Source organism: Dendrobium catenatum, unplaced genomic scaffold, assembly GCF_001605985.2.
Source record: "Dendrobium catenatum unplaced genomic scaffold, ASM160598v2 fragScaff_scaffold_926, whole genome shotgun sequence".
NCBI lineage: Eukaryota > Viridiplantae > Streptophyta > Magnoliopsida > Asparagales > Orchidaceae > Dendrobium > Dendrobium catenatum.
Genome location: NW_021319388.1, coordinates 43,447 through 58,988, shown reverse-complemented (window position 1 = coordinate 58,988; position 15,542 = coordinate 43,447). Strand labels below are relative to the sequence as shown.

The 15,542-nt window shown below is 36.2% G+C and overlaps 1 protein-coding gene across 1 annotated transcript; it reads right to left on the bottom strand.

The window, feature by feature from the left end:
- Nucleotides 1-3,384: 3,384 nt before the first annotated feature.
- LOC110115110 (uncharacterized mitochondrial protein AtMg00810-like) lies at nucleotides 3,385-4,542 on the bottom strand. Its single transcript, XM_020848246.2, has one exon. It carries the CDS (start codon nucleotides 4,540-4,542, stop codon nucleotides 3,385-3,387), a length of 1,158 nt encoding a protein of 385 aa, XP_020703905.1.
- Between the last annotated feature and the right edge of the window lie 11,000 nt (nucleotides 4,543-15,542).

Genomic DNA, 15,542 nt, shown 5'->3' with positions numbered 1-15,542 from the left:
TCTCTACTGATAAAGGAAATAGACAATTGTGTTAGTTTCAGAGCTTGGACTCATTTGATCTTAACATGGAATATCATCAGAACTTATTAAAGTTTTGATAGAAGCAATTTCATATAAATTTTGATAATCACGTTCACACTTTGATTGCAAACATGTATGTGATGCTACACGATTGAGAGAATTTGCATTTAATATTTCGGGCCCTTCTCTGAGAGTTGAGTTCCGTCTCCTTGCGAGCTAGTCTAAATTGGAGTAGGGATGGGGTTCGGACTGGAGTGGCATGGACCGTAAGTAGGTGAGAGATCAAGGGTAAATGGAGAGTGGTTAGATGGACGGCTGATGTTTAATCCCTTGATTATGGACCGTTTGATGGACATTTGAATGTCTCAGTGATGTCAGATTTTAGTGATCTTGAGCTCGTTGGATTTGTCTCGTCGAGCCGCTCGATTTGACTACAAGCACATTATGTTTGGAAACTATTTGGTAATCCAAATTGTGGTTTGAACCTTCCAACAACGCTTGTAACCCTTGGACCTATTTGGGCTCGGATTAGGTTGGATTTGATGTCGTTGGGTTTGTATTCTCGAGATGCTCAGTTAGGCTATACATTTTGCTGAAATCGGAGTTCAGATGGTCCCAATTTTAATTTCGGAATTCAAACTTGATTTTGCATCACGTTTCGTGCCCGATAAAGATAAATTTTTTTATGATATATCAATTATAATCATATGGGGTTGTCATTTAAAATGGATTATTAAATGCATCTACTAATTACTCTTATGACAAAAAAATCACAATAAAGATGATATTTTGTGTTAAACTAATTAGTAGCTTAATTGATTCTTTAGAAAGAAATTCAAAAGGACCAAATGAAGAAGACTCCAATGCAAACTCTAGGCTCAAGCTTCCCCAAAGTCTAATCATCATTAAGCATAACATTGAACAAGTCCATATTTATATAGAATGTCAAAAACGGATGAATGAAAACTAAAAAATGATAAAATTGTATTTCTATATTATTCTAGATTATTTATACTTTTTGGAAATTTTTTTGCTTTAATTTTCTACAATTTATTTTTATATAAATTATAATAATTAATAATCATGTCTTAACATTTTACTTAATTTTATAATTGATTGATAATTGCTGATGACTTAAACATTCACGACGGTAGAGAATATATAATTTAGAATATTTGCTTTATATGAATATCTAACCAATGAACAAATAAAAGAGTAGGAGTGTAACGTTAATAAGAAACACCATAGTTTTTACGTGAAAACCAAAAAAAAAAAAGAAAAAAAAATCACGAGGCCTAACCCAGTTTAAATGAATCCACTAGTACTTGCGGTTGATTACAAATGAGTCCCTTTCTTGTAGGAAAGGCATTGGCTCAATATAGAGGTTATCAGCAGCCGAGTGGAGGTCCGGCTACCATCGACAGCCTGGTTGTGGTTCGTTGATGGTTGGGTGGAAGTCTGGCAGCAGTCGACTGCCGCGTAGAAGCCTAATAGTGGTTGACGGTCAGGCGATGGTCCGATGATGGTCGTGTGGAAGTGTGTCAGTTGTTAACGGTCGAGGGATGGTTTGACAAGGTCAGGCAGAAGTCTGATGACGATCGGGTGGAAGTCTAGCAGTGGTAGGCAGCTGGGTGGAAGTCCAACGATGGTCGGGTGGAATTGTGGTGGCAATCAACAGCTGGGTGGTTGTCCCTCAATAGTTAACGCCGAGGCAGTGGTTTGATTATGGTCGGGCGACAGTCCAGCAGCTGTCGACGGTCGGGTGGAATTCTGGCAGCAATCAAAGGCCGTAGGGTGGTCAGGCGATGGTCAGGTGGGTGTCTAGTGTTAGTTGGCGACCGGCTGGAAGTTCAAGGATGATTGAAAGCTGGGCGGTGGTTCGATGATGTTTGGGTTGTAGTCCGACAACTATTGGAGACCAAGTGGAAGTTTGGCAGCGGTCGGCTGCCAAGTAGAAGTCCAGGGGCTGTCGTGGGCCGGTTAGTGCTCGGGCGACGGTCGATGGATGTTTCGCCAGCGGTGGTGCGGAGCTCTTGAAGCCCTAGAGCTCTCTCCAATATGTAGCCAAATGTCTCCCCTTATGTAGAGATTAGAGGTCTATTTATATATTTTTGTGAGTGGAACATCCCATAAATATAAAGAAGATCCAGGGTAGGCTCTGAGTGCCTCATCAGATGACCCATATTGATTCCCCTTATCATAGAGCATTTTTCAAGTGTTTAAATGTTTTAATGATGTCAAAATTCAGCGATCTTTGGCTCGTTGGATTCATGTCGCCGAGCCGCTCAATACGACTATAAGCATGTCATATGTGGATATCATTTTATGATCCAATTAAAGCTTTGATCCTTTTGAATATGCTTCAAACTCTTAATTTGGACTCATTTTGGCTCAGATTGGACCTATTTTGGTATCGTTGGGTTCGTCTCTTCGAGACATTTAGTTTAACTAAAAGTTTGGTGAAATTGGAGTTCACAGTCCTGCATTTAATTTTGAAAATTTTCAACTTGAATATGCCTCAAGATTCATGTACGACCAAGACTATTTTTGGAGATGTATCAATAATATTATTGAAGAGTTTGTTTGAGTTTATGTTTCATATTTTGTCATTAAATTTATAATTTTCTTGTTAATAATATTTAACTAGAATAATTAAAGCTAATATATATTTTAGTAGTTTTTAATTTGTTTAGAGCTTTTAATTGAATATTTTATGGAATATTTCTAATACATCTATATGTTAGTACATTTAAAAATTAATATATAATAATTGGTAATCAATGGAGAAATCATTTTGTACTTGTTGAATTCGAACTTAATTCATTATCAGCGTATTTTATTATTTTTGCATATTATTTTATATATCATATGACCTATTTCTATTATAAATGAATTTATTATGATTTTATTTTTAATTTTTAAATGCTCCTTGATTAGCTAGTTCAATATAACCACTAGAGTATTGGCTGTAGCTAAATTTGGCCAATTGGGAGTTAATTGACTATAGCTAGTCATGAAGTACTTCCACTACGCTTCTATTTTAATTTTTAGGGGTTTTTACATACATAACATTTAAAACTATATTATTTACTCATCTAACACCTAAACTTACATATTTACATACATACCACTTAAAAGTGTAGAATTGGATGGATCGACGGATCGGCGGATCGTCGGAGCAAGGCCGGAGACGAGGAAGATGAATCAAGAAGAGGAAAAGATGTATTGTCTTATTCACCTTAGCTGTCGTACATGAGTGAGTTTAAATAGATGAGAAATGACAAGCAAGACACATGTCATTTTATTATTGGCTACAAGTATATAATTTGTAATTTTACTAAGCACCTATCCTAATAGCCCCTGTCAAACGGATGATTCATCTTGAATCGTGAGTTTGGAGCGGAGATCCTTGAATCGAGCTGTAGGTAGTGGCTTAGTGAAGATGTCCGCGATTTGATGAAGAGTGTCGATCGGAGTTAGGCGGATGACCTGGTTTTGAATATGATCGCGGACGAACCGGTGATCAATTTCGATATGCTTCGTGCGGGCGTGATACACTGGATTGTGTGCGAGCGCGATTGCAGAGGTGTTATCGCAGAAGAGCTCGATCGGCTGGCTATGTTGTATACTGAAGTCGGTAAGCAGACGCTTGAGCCAAATGGTGTCGGCGGTAGCAGCTGCGAGTGCCCAGTATTCGAATTCTGTGGACAACCGAGCAACTGTCGTCTGCTTCTTGACTGTCCACGAGACGAGCGTGCTGCCGAGGAATGTGCAGTGACCCATTGTGGACTTTCTTGTGACTGGATCGCCTGCCCAGTCTGCGTCTGAGTAGGTAGAAAGGTTGAGTGATCCCGGTAGAATGGGTAAGCCGAACGACAGTGTTCCTTTGATGTATCGTAACAGTCGCTTGAGAAGGTAGGCATGTGTTTGAGATGGTTCATGCAGATGCTGAGAGAGGACGTTAACCGCGTGTGCAATGTCCGGGCGAGTTAACGTCAAGTATTGCAGCGATCCTGTTACCCGTTTGTAGGTCTCGTTTGCGGATAGATTGCTGTCGTTTGGAACCTGATCGGGAAGTTTCGTGCACGAGGGATTAGTGAGGGGGTTACAGTGAAGTAGATTTACTGAATTTAAAATGGAGGTAGCGTAAGCAGACTGAGATAGGAAATACTTATCTTGAAGTTTTTGTATTTTGATGCCAAGGAAGTGATGAGCCAAGCCGAGGTTCTTCATATTGAATTTACTGTGTAATTTGGACAGCATGTTTGATAGGAGTGCTTCATTGTTCCCGGTCACCAGAATGTCGTCGACGTATACAAGCAGAAAGAGAAGAGTCGAATCTTGTTTGAATGTGAGCAGAGGGGGATCCGCCGTGCTATAGTGAAATCCAAGTTGAATTAAGTATTTCGTGAATGTAGTATACCACTGTCGCGGTGCCTGACGTAAGCCATATATAGATTTTCGAAGGTGACAGACGTGCTCGGGAAATTCGTTGTCAATGAATCCTCTTGGTTGTGCCATATAAACGGTGTCTGTAAGTTGTCCATGGAGGAAAGCATTGGATACATCCAACTGCTGAACCGGCCACCCTTTAGACAGGGCTATAGTGAAGAGGACCCTTATGGTTGGTAGTTTAGCAACTGGACTGAACGTCTCGCCGTAGTCGATGCCATACTCCTGCTAGTTGCCCTGAGCGACTAACCGAGCCTTGAAATGAGCCACGTTGCCGTCAGAGTTGAATTTCTTGCGGAACGTCCATTTGCAACCGAGGACGGGAGCGTTAGATGGATGTGGGACAAGATCCCTAGTGCCTTGCTGTTGAAGTGCTACGAACTCATCGGCCATCGCTTGCCTCCATTCCCTATGTTTGGATGCCTCTTTGAAAGTGGTAGGATCGGGTTCGGAGTCCGCAGGGTTTAGCGTGTTAGCCATCAAATTGAGACGTTGCAGTGGTTTTAGGGAGCCCGTCTGAGCTCTAGTGATCATTGGATGTCTCACTTGCGCGGGGGAAGATATGTTACGGGCAGTGATATCACCATGATTAGTCGGAGGAGAATGTATGGGAGAAGCTGCAAGAATGTGCGTGGGATTGGTTGAGGAACATGCTTGTGGCTGAAGTCTTGTATGCTGCGTATTGAACTCAGGGGATTTAGACGTTGGCAAAAGCAACGAGTAAGGCAAAACCGGTGAAGATATCTGCAAGGACGGAGAGTTAGTAGCGAACGGAAACGAATTTTCAATGAATCGAACGTGTTGAGAGATAAACTGTTTATGAGATTCCCTGTCAAGGCAAATGTAGCCTTTATGCCGATCTGAATATCCCATGAAGACGTGAGATTTTGATTTCGGATCAAATTTTGTCCGTGTATGAGATGGAAGAAGCGGGAAGCATTCGCACCCGAAGACCCGAAGATGAGTATACTCGGGAGTAGTATTAAAGAGAAGCTGCAGGGGAGATTTGTTTTGGGTGTTTGAAGAGGGCATCCTGTTAATCAAGTATACAGCAGTTGCAGTGGCCTCAGGCCAATATTGGAATGGCATAGAGGCTTTGTGAAGCAAAGACCGAACGGTCTCCACGATGTGGCGGTTCTTGCGCTCGGCCACTCCGTTTTGCTCCGGAGTGTAGGGACAAGACATTTGATGACCAATACCTTTGGAATGCAAGAATGATTTCATGGCATAATTGTTAAATTCTGTTCCACCGTCGGTCCTGAGAATCTTAATAGATTGCTTCGTTTGATTTTCGATAAACTTGGTAAATGTAATAAACGTTGAAGTAACTTCAGATTTATGGATAATCAGAAACAACCAAGTATATCGGGAGAAATCATCAACAAACATAACGAAAAAATGAAAACCGTTAGTAGAGGAAATCGGTGACGGGCCCCAAACATCGGAGTGCACGAGTGCGAGTGGTGTGTTCGTTCGAGAGGTAGAACTTTCAAAAGGTAGTTTATGCAGTTTACATTGAATACAAGTGGTACATGAAGTATTGAAAGAAGATATGTGTAATGCCGAATTGCTTTGAGCTATATTCTTCAAGATCTTGAAATGCGGATGTCCCAAACGATCATGCCAGGTGAAGTTTGGGTTCGTGTATGCAGTGCAGGCGAGTTCCGGAGAGGTAGTAGTTGAAGTAGGTGTAATCTTGTAGAGACCTGCTTTACAAGGACCGCGTAAAAGCTGCTTGTTTGTCGTCAGATCCTTACATACAAAACCGGAAGGGTCAAAAGTAATTGAAATGTTGTTATCTTTAACAAGTTGAGAGATGGACAGGAGATTGTAAGAGATTTTGGGAACGTGTAGCAAATTAGATAAGAGAAACTTACGATTCGGGGTGGGAAGAATACCCGTGCCCGAGTGGGCAATCGGGATGTTCCTGCCATCCCCGATGAAGATACCGTCGTTGCCCATATAGGGAGTGGATTGACAGAGGTTGTCGCTGGTGTTCGTCATGTGCAAAGAGGCCCCTGTGTCCAGGTACCAGTCTTGAGATGGAGCTTCTGAGTTTGCGACGAGAGCATTGTTCTGTTTAGATGTATTCGACTGCGGGATATAGTTGGCATTCATCCTATGCCAGCATGCGTCCGCCGTATGCCCTTTCTTGAGGCGAATTTGACAAACGGGAAGCGATTGCTGCTGGCTAGTGCGAGAAACCGACTGTGATGCCTGAGACGAGCGTCCGCGGTTCCTACGACCGCGACCCCTGTTAGAGTACAGAGCGGATTGCTGGATCGTATCAGTGTGAAGGCGAGCGGCATCGGCATTAACGTGAATTTCTTCACTTATTAGCATTGCATAAAGATTTTCGAGTCGAATGGGTAGGGGAGAATTTCGAACGTATGTCTTGAACGATTGATACGCCGGAGTTAGCCCATTCAAGATATGTAATATAATGTCTTCGGAGTCGATGGAGGATCCGGCGGAGGCGATTTGATCGACAAGTTTCTTGATCTCTGTGAGATATTGCGTCATTGAAAGGTTTTTCATCGACACGTGATGAAGTTCATTGAGAAGCTGTATGACTTTGGAGCGGCTAGTGTCCTGAAATTGACTTTCAAGAGCCTGCCATATTTCGTGAGTTGTGTCGAGGTGGATGATGTAGGGTAGCACCGCCGGAGAAATTGTGGAGCAAACCGCAGCTTGAAGGTTCTAATCGGTAATCTTCCAATTCTTGATGACAGGATCAATATCGGGATCGGAGGTATTGCCGGAATGCGTGGGCGGAGCCAAGAACAGCTCGAAATCATTTGCCCGAAGGAGCTTGAGAATCTGATGACGCCAGATAGGATAGTTGTCCGGTGATAATTGATGCGGAACGAGAGTCTTGAGATTGGACACGACGAACTTGAGTGAATGGGATATTGGGGAGTTCTCGGTCAGAATTCTTGGCTGCTGTTCTGTAGCTGAGGAAGAAGCGGAATTGGAAATCGTCATGATTGAGGACGAGAAGGAAAGGAAACGAAAGGCCTGATACCATGTAGAATTGGATGGATCGGTTGATCGTCGGAGCAAGGCCGGAGAAGAGGAAGATGAATCAAGAAGAGGAAAAGATGTATTGTCTTATTCACCTTAGCTGTCGTACATGAGTGAGTTTAAATAGATGAGAAATGACTAGCAAGACGCATGTCATTTTATTATTGGCTACAAGTATATAATTTGTAATTTTACTAAGCACCTATCCTAATAAAAAGCTCTTTACCTTTCTAAAATACCTCTCCGTTTCTGCTCCATGAAAACCCATTCGATCACTCGCTTCTTCGCTCGCAAGACAAAATTACAGGACTTCATACAAACATCAACAGAAGGAATTCTATCATATCTCGCAAATCCCTTCAACAAACACAAAAGATCTCACAGTAACATAGATCCCCAAGTAGAGGAAACAAACAGAGCTCTTCACTTAGCAAACAAGGCAAATGATATGAGAGAAGCGAACTGAGCAGAAGAGCTCCAGTGAAAAATAGCAGCTCCTTTCTCCATTGCTTCTCAAATAACAACAGAATTTCTCAAACTTGGATATATGTACAATTTCTCAAAAAATTCAGTTGTGGTTCAAAATGAAGAAATTCTTATATGTAAAATATCGATTTGTTTCAATGATTTTTTTAGTTATATGTAAGAACATTTATTTCTTTATTTTTCTGTTTTTAGGGTTTATACCTTTAGATCTCACAAACACCAGCCATAAACCTCCTTATCTGCTTTAGTTACTTTCATCGAATAGCTGAAACAGGAGTTTGGATGGGATGAGAGGCTATTTACCTAATCGGTTTTGTTTAGTTTGAGAGGTAGAACAGACAGTAGGCTTGACGAGCGGCGTCAATGGTAACGGTGGGCCGTGTTTTTACGGGAGCAGAGATGCGTTTTGATCTTCGACGGAATGGAGAAGATGAGCAAACACTGAGAAAGATGAGTTTTGCGTGCAAATAAGGGTATCAGATGGGTTTTCACGGGAGAAGAAACGGAGTGGTATTTTAGAAAGATAAACAGCTTTTTAGTGGTATTTGTGTAAATAGATAAGTTTAGGTGTTATATGTGTAAATAATATAGTTTTAAGTGTTAAGTATGTAAAAACCCCTAATTTTTAATGATTCCACTTAAATTTCAAATTTTTTTTTAATATAAGGCGTATGTCTTAGAGAAAAAGTAAAGTGTGAAACATCTCAAGGTCTCTATGGCTCTTATATAAAGTTCTTCCAATCAATATGTTAGTACTGTTATTTTATTTATATTGCAATGAAGTGTTATGTATATGTAAATTGCTATTTTAAGTGATAGTCGTTAAGATTTTGTTTGGGACGGTTTTATTACTTTTTCTTAAAATAAATTTTTAGTATAAAAATTTTAAATTTTGTACTAGAAAACCGTTTTAAGAAGCAATAAGAAAACAGTCCCAAACAAAACCCAAGTCACCTTAAAAGCTAAAGAAACCTTTGATTTGATTCCATTTTTTAGGACTGTTATTTAATTTGATTACTCTTGTTTTATTTATTTTATAATTAAAGTTCATATAAAATATTTTGTATTTCATAGTTGTAAGTGATAGCCATTACGACTTCGTTCGGGAAGGTTTTCTTACTGCTTTATTTTTCAATCCACAATCACAATTTATGTTTGGTCATTTTTATTTTATAGCTTTCAAAAAAAATTTATGCTCAGAAGGTGGTTTTTATTACGACTTTCAAAATAGTTAATTTATCTACAGTTACTTTACAACCACATTTATAAAAAAATATAGCCATCCCAAGCTGACCCTAAGGCTTCATTTGAGACAGCTTTCTTACTACTTAAAGAAGCTTTTTAGTTCAAAAATTAAATTTTTGTGCTAAAAAGCTCTTTTGAAAGCAGTAAGAAATCCGTCCCAAACAAAACCTAAGTCTCCTCCAAACCTCAAGAGTGTTTTGGCTAGCATTTCAAATTAAGAACAGTTCTTTTATTATATAGTGGATTGTGCTAGGAGTGGCCAGTTCCACTCTTTAAAGTAGAAATGGTGTAATATAACAAATTATACTAAAGATAATGAGCTTCTCATTTGGAGTAGAAGCATTGGGTTGCTCAATCATATTTGAATGAGGGTTGAGTGTGTCTTAATTACTCTTTAAGAGGAGAAGTTGACCTAGCTACAGTTCTCTCACTCATATTAGCTTAGTCTTTTCAACTAACTCCATTAAGTTCTTCTATATTTATGAAGTTATTTGGGTGTTTCCTTCTATAAGTTATCAAATTTGAATTTATATATAGAGGATGTAGAACCCATACTTGCTCGATACTCATCTTCATATTAACTACATGATAATCAATTCATCCATAATTTAAAATGCTACTTTTAATATTATTAAAAATATTTTTTATATGCTCTATTTTGATGGATACTCTAGATGCATATCAAGCTTCTAGTTAGGCTTAAGTGGAAGTTCATGCAAATCATATAAGTACAACAAAATGGGCAACATCACAATCTTTCAAGAATTATCTCATGCAAAAAGGCTGAGGCTTCATTTGGGACAGCTTTCTTACTGATTTTTAAAGCACTTTCTAGTTCAAAAAATTTTTGTACTAAAAAATTAATTTAGAAAGCACTAAAAATGATGTCCCAAATGAAGCCTAAGGCTTCGTTTGGGACGACTTTTTTATTGCTTTCTAAAACGGAGTTTTAGTACAATTTTTTTTTTATTTTTGTATTAAAACTCCATTTTAGAAAACAGTAAAAAAACTGTCACAAACGAAGCCTAAGTGATATTATGATGACCAAATAAAGAATAAATATAACTCATGACATTACTGTGAAGAATTCCAAGCTTATCTAACTCGGTGATTCATATGACATATGACTATTTTTCTATCATCGAATTATAATTCATTTTTTCCCCTCAAAATTTTTACAATCAAAGGATTGTAGATGCACAAGGAATTGACAAATGATTTTAAATTTTGTAGGACTTGATGATGTATCAACCATATATATTTATAATGTGCTAAAATTATGAGCTCGTGTTCTCATATGCATTCTGGATATATGAAACTATTATGGTCATTTTAAAAAACATATTAATGAGCTATTATTGAATGTTTCAATGTAAAAATACATCGAGTTAATCCTACAACTAGATTTTAGCAATGTACAATACTTTAAACTTTACATGTAATGAAATAGAAAAAAAAAAGTGTTCTTCATTTATTTTCTATATATTCATAATACATGGTATCTAATTTACTTTGATTGTTCGAAATGTATGAATTTAGAACTACTGCAATTAAGCAACCCTGAAATCCCATAGTATTGTTAATGATGATTTTAATATTTTAAGTAGATTTTAGCATCTAAATTTAATCACAATTTTGTTTGACAACTACTTTCTTTTTTTTTTTTCATTATTTACTAAAATTTTTTGTGATGAGAAGTTATTTTTTACAATTAGAGTTAGGTTTCGTATTGGACAGTTTTCTTGTTACTTTCTAAAGCAATTTTTAAGTACAAAATTTTTTAATTAAAAAATTTTTGCACTAAAAAACTGCTTTAGAAAGTAATAAGAAAGCTATCACAAACGGAGCCTTATTCTCATATGACAACTTTGAGAAAGTAGTCGTTCTTTTTTTAAGAAAAAAATATATTTATAATATCATAGCAATTTTTAAAAAGTTGTTTTCTCTACAACTACTTAAAAATCACATTTATAAAATATTATACACATCTTTAGTGAGCAATGCTTTTTTTTTTTTTTCTAAAAATAATGCTTCAATCTCCAAACAAATAAACACATAAAAAAAAAAAGAATTAGGATTCTTGATTCTTGAGAGGCTTAGCTATAGTACGAAATTGAAGTCGGTTGGGTTAAAAGGTGGATTGAAAATGGGACAGTAAAAAGAGTTGGTGCGTGTTAATTTAAGGTGCTGGCGATGGCCGTTGGCTCGTCACCAACTTTTAATTACAGAGAAGGGGTAGTAATTAAATACAAGCATTTATTTGGTTACAAAGAGTAACCTTCAAAATTTACCAGGGATTATCCTGTTGCTTGGCTGATAAGTACAGATAATTTTTAGCTTTTTTTACTTGAGTGAATCCACAAATCTTGGCAAGTATTCACTAACTTAGGAGAGCATATTCCCAACTGTTATATTCCTGCCATGAATACATATGTACTTTTCTTGGGTTCAAAGCCTAAGAGGTAATTGATTATCAACAACGAGGTCTTAGATTTGAAACTTACATATATGATGTGTGCACGTTTGTCTTAATTAGCCTAAATATCCAAAAAAAAAGTAAATATATATATAAATCATATGACTTAGAAGAGAAAAAAAAATGTTAGAAGAGAGTGAGGAGAGCATATATATCGAAAAGCCTAGATTCATAGATTACAAATTAAATCAAAAAGTAACATATATATCATATGATAATTAATGCATAATTAGTGGTTGGTGAAAGTCATTTGAATCAAAGTGGGTAGAAAAATGATCAAGGAACTTCTTAATATTTATGAAGTATGTCACTCTCAAAATATATAAATAGACCCTCACTCTCTTCATGAAGAGGGGCTTGGACCTTAGGCTAGAGATCAAGAAGAACTCTGAGGCATGAAGAAACCTGGAACTCTACCCATGCACCACTGCCAACAAACCATCATCGCCCAATCACTATGTAATGGCTCCATGTCATTGAATTCTTCAAACTCTAACTATGCATTGTGCTCTATATGATTTATATTTTCTACATTGAGCCAACGCCGTCCTCGAAGGAAGGACATTATGTATAAAATCAACAACAACCACTAGTGGATACAATTCATTTGGGCAATGCCCCATGATTTTTCCTTTTTAAAAAAATTTCACTTAAAAATTCTCGTTCTCATATGAATGCTGCACCCTCTCTCTCTCTCTCTCTCTCTCTCTCTCTCTCTCTCTCTCCTTGAACCCTACAAGGTTCTTCTCCCTCTCAAACTCTAACCTTTCCCCTCCCTTTCAAGGCTCTCTCTTCTAGTTTTCTCCAGAAGAACGGAGACTTAATGCATGCCAAAGACGGACACTTACTGAGTCTTCTTGAGAAAGCTTAAATAAAGGCCAGGGCTTTGAAAAACCCTAAAAATTCAATTCTGTTGTCAAATATTGTACATTACAATCACAGGATTGCCTAGTATGATATATAGAATTTGACATATTAGTATTATACGATCACTGGTTAGTATAATGCAGTCAGTTCAAATTTGTATTAATTGTCTAATACGATATTTGGGATTGTCCTAGATGATTAGATGAACAATGATGGTATTTTATCATGTATGATATGCGACAAATAATTATCGTCCCATGCAAGAAAATCTTTTTATAACTTGGTGCGGAAGAGAATTAAAATCATAATAAAAATAAATAAATAAGAGTTTTCACCCACGCAGTTAATTGTAGGAAAACCTTTGACACCAAAGAGATCTTCTTCTTGTTAAAACTTCCCTTAAGACAAACATTGACTATGATGGTACTAAGGTGCAAGCTTTGCCGGAGCAACCATGTGAAACCCCCTTCATACTCCCTTGAACCCTACAAGGTTCTTCTCCCTCTCAAACTCTAACCTTTCCCCTCCCTTTCAAGGCTCTCTCTTCTAGTTTTCTCCAGAAGAAAGGAGACTCAATGCATGCCAAAGACGGACACTTACTGAGTCTTCTTGAGAAAGCTTAAATAAAGGCCAGGGCTTTGAAAAACCCTAAAAATTCAATTCTGTTGTCAAATATTGTACATTACAATCACAGGATTGCCTAGTATGATATATAGAATTTGACATATTAGTATTATACGATCACTGGTTAGTATAATACAGTCAGTTCAAATTTGTATTAATTATCTAATACGATATTTGGGATTGTCCTAGATGATTAGATGAACAATGATGGTATTTTATCATGTATGATATGCGACAATTAATTATCGTCCCATGCAAGAATCAGGCCGTACAGTACGATCATTTATGATCGTTATGTACGATATGATTGAATAAATTAACTATAATTACTCTCCTAATAATATGATCAATTTAGGCATGATTGTCATAGATCATACAGAACGATGCATATCGTACAATATGATTAGAATAAAAAATGAAATTCAAAATAATATCTAAATTGTGATTGATGGTTGGGCTTCTTAATTTCTACTGATCGTCTTGTACGATGTGAATTGTACAGTACGATCAGTTCAAATTGTATAAATATCAAAATTAATCATTTTTATGAGCTGATCATATAGTATAATATAAATCATATTGTATGATTAGTTTAGAAATTTAAACAACTAATTTCAACCCAATCTTACTCCCTTGAGTGTGTGTGTGTGCATGGTCACCAAGCTAGCAAACACCTTTATAGGGAAGTACTCACTCTTATATAAGGAAGATTAAACCACAAAGTAAATCAAATCCATATGATATAGACAAATAGCTTGATTGATAAAATTTGAAATAGATTCATTAATTTGCAAAAAATATTCTTATGAGATAGAAAATTATAGGAAGATGAAACAAATCTCTATTTCTAAGTCCAATTATAATTTGAAATAGATTTTGACTTGAAAAAATTTATACCACTAAAGGAGTTAAATGAAGAGGGATAAACATGAAGTTTCTTCCTTTAACTTTTTTAGGAAAAACAACTATCACTTGATTAATTTTTATATAAAAAAGAGGTAAATTATCATTTTTAAAAAATAATGTCAACAATTATTTGATTTGAATAGAATGATAAAAAAATTGAAAATTGATCAGGGAAAATAAAATCACAAAAGGCAACCTAAAACAATAAAACTTTCACAAAAAATTATATATATTTAACTATAAAGTAGATAATCAAGACATAAAAATTAAACAGACATTAACAATGAATAACAAAACATATAAGCATGCATTAACTATAACACAGATAAACACACAAATAAAGCTTTATACATAATTGTCCTGCTCCTGATTTGATGTTTCAAAAGCTAGGTCTGTTAGGAGATTTTTTGCTTTTTATCTTTTCACCATATTACAATTAGCTTTTTTTGCTCTTTTCATTTGCACGAAGAGCTTTTAAGTTGGGGCACTTATTTTTCATATGTCTAATTTTTCTACACATAAAGCAAATCACATCATGAGGAGTCTTAACATTCTTATTATTTTGACCTTTGTTCCAATTTTATTGATGCTTATGCTTCAGTAGACTTTTAAATTTACTTGTCATTGATGCTAACTCTTCACGCTCATCATATTCTAAGCCACTTTCATCCATGACTTCATTTTTTAGCATTATAGTTTCACCTGCATCCAAAAGCTTTTGACCCAAACTTTGTTAGTTAGCAATGAGTGAGCCAACCAGATTATAAATAGAATATTCATTCAAAATTTTTTATTTACAAATAGCAGTGACTTTAGAATTAAATTTATCATGTAGACAATGTAGTATTTTATTGACTTTTTCAAACTTTGAAAGTTTTTTTCATAAAGCATGTAATGATGTCACTATTTGAGTAAACTTAATATACATGTTTAGGATAGTTTCATAAGGTTTCATATAGAATAGTTCATAATTATGCAATAAAATATTCAACTTAGATTGCTTGACTTTACTAGTACCCTTGTTTGTAGTGCATAATCTATCCCAAATTTTCTTTCCAGTACTGCATGTATAGATTCTCTTATAATCTTCTGAATTTAAAGCACAAAAAAAAAAACAATTCAAACACTTTGCATTAATTTGAGCTAAATCACTTGCATCAAAAGTCTATTTAGGAAAAGCAACTTCAATTTTAATTCCGTTAATTTCATGAGATAGTGGAGAATATCCTTCTTTAAGAAGCATCCATATGCGATAGTCAGTTGATTGAAAAAATTTAGACATGTGAGTTTTTCAAAAATCAAAAGGAAGGTTGTCAAACAAAGGAGGTCGTGTAATAGAATATCCTTCAATCGTATTACAATTCCCAAAGTTAGCCATGGATCAAATTCAAAAAGTTTTCAAACTCAATTTTTATGAATCCCGCTCTGATACCACTTGAAA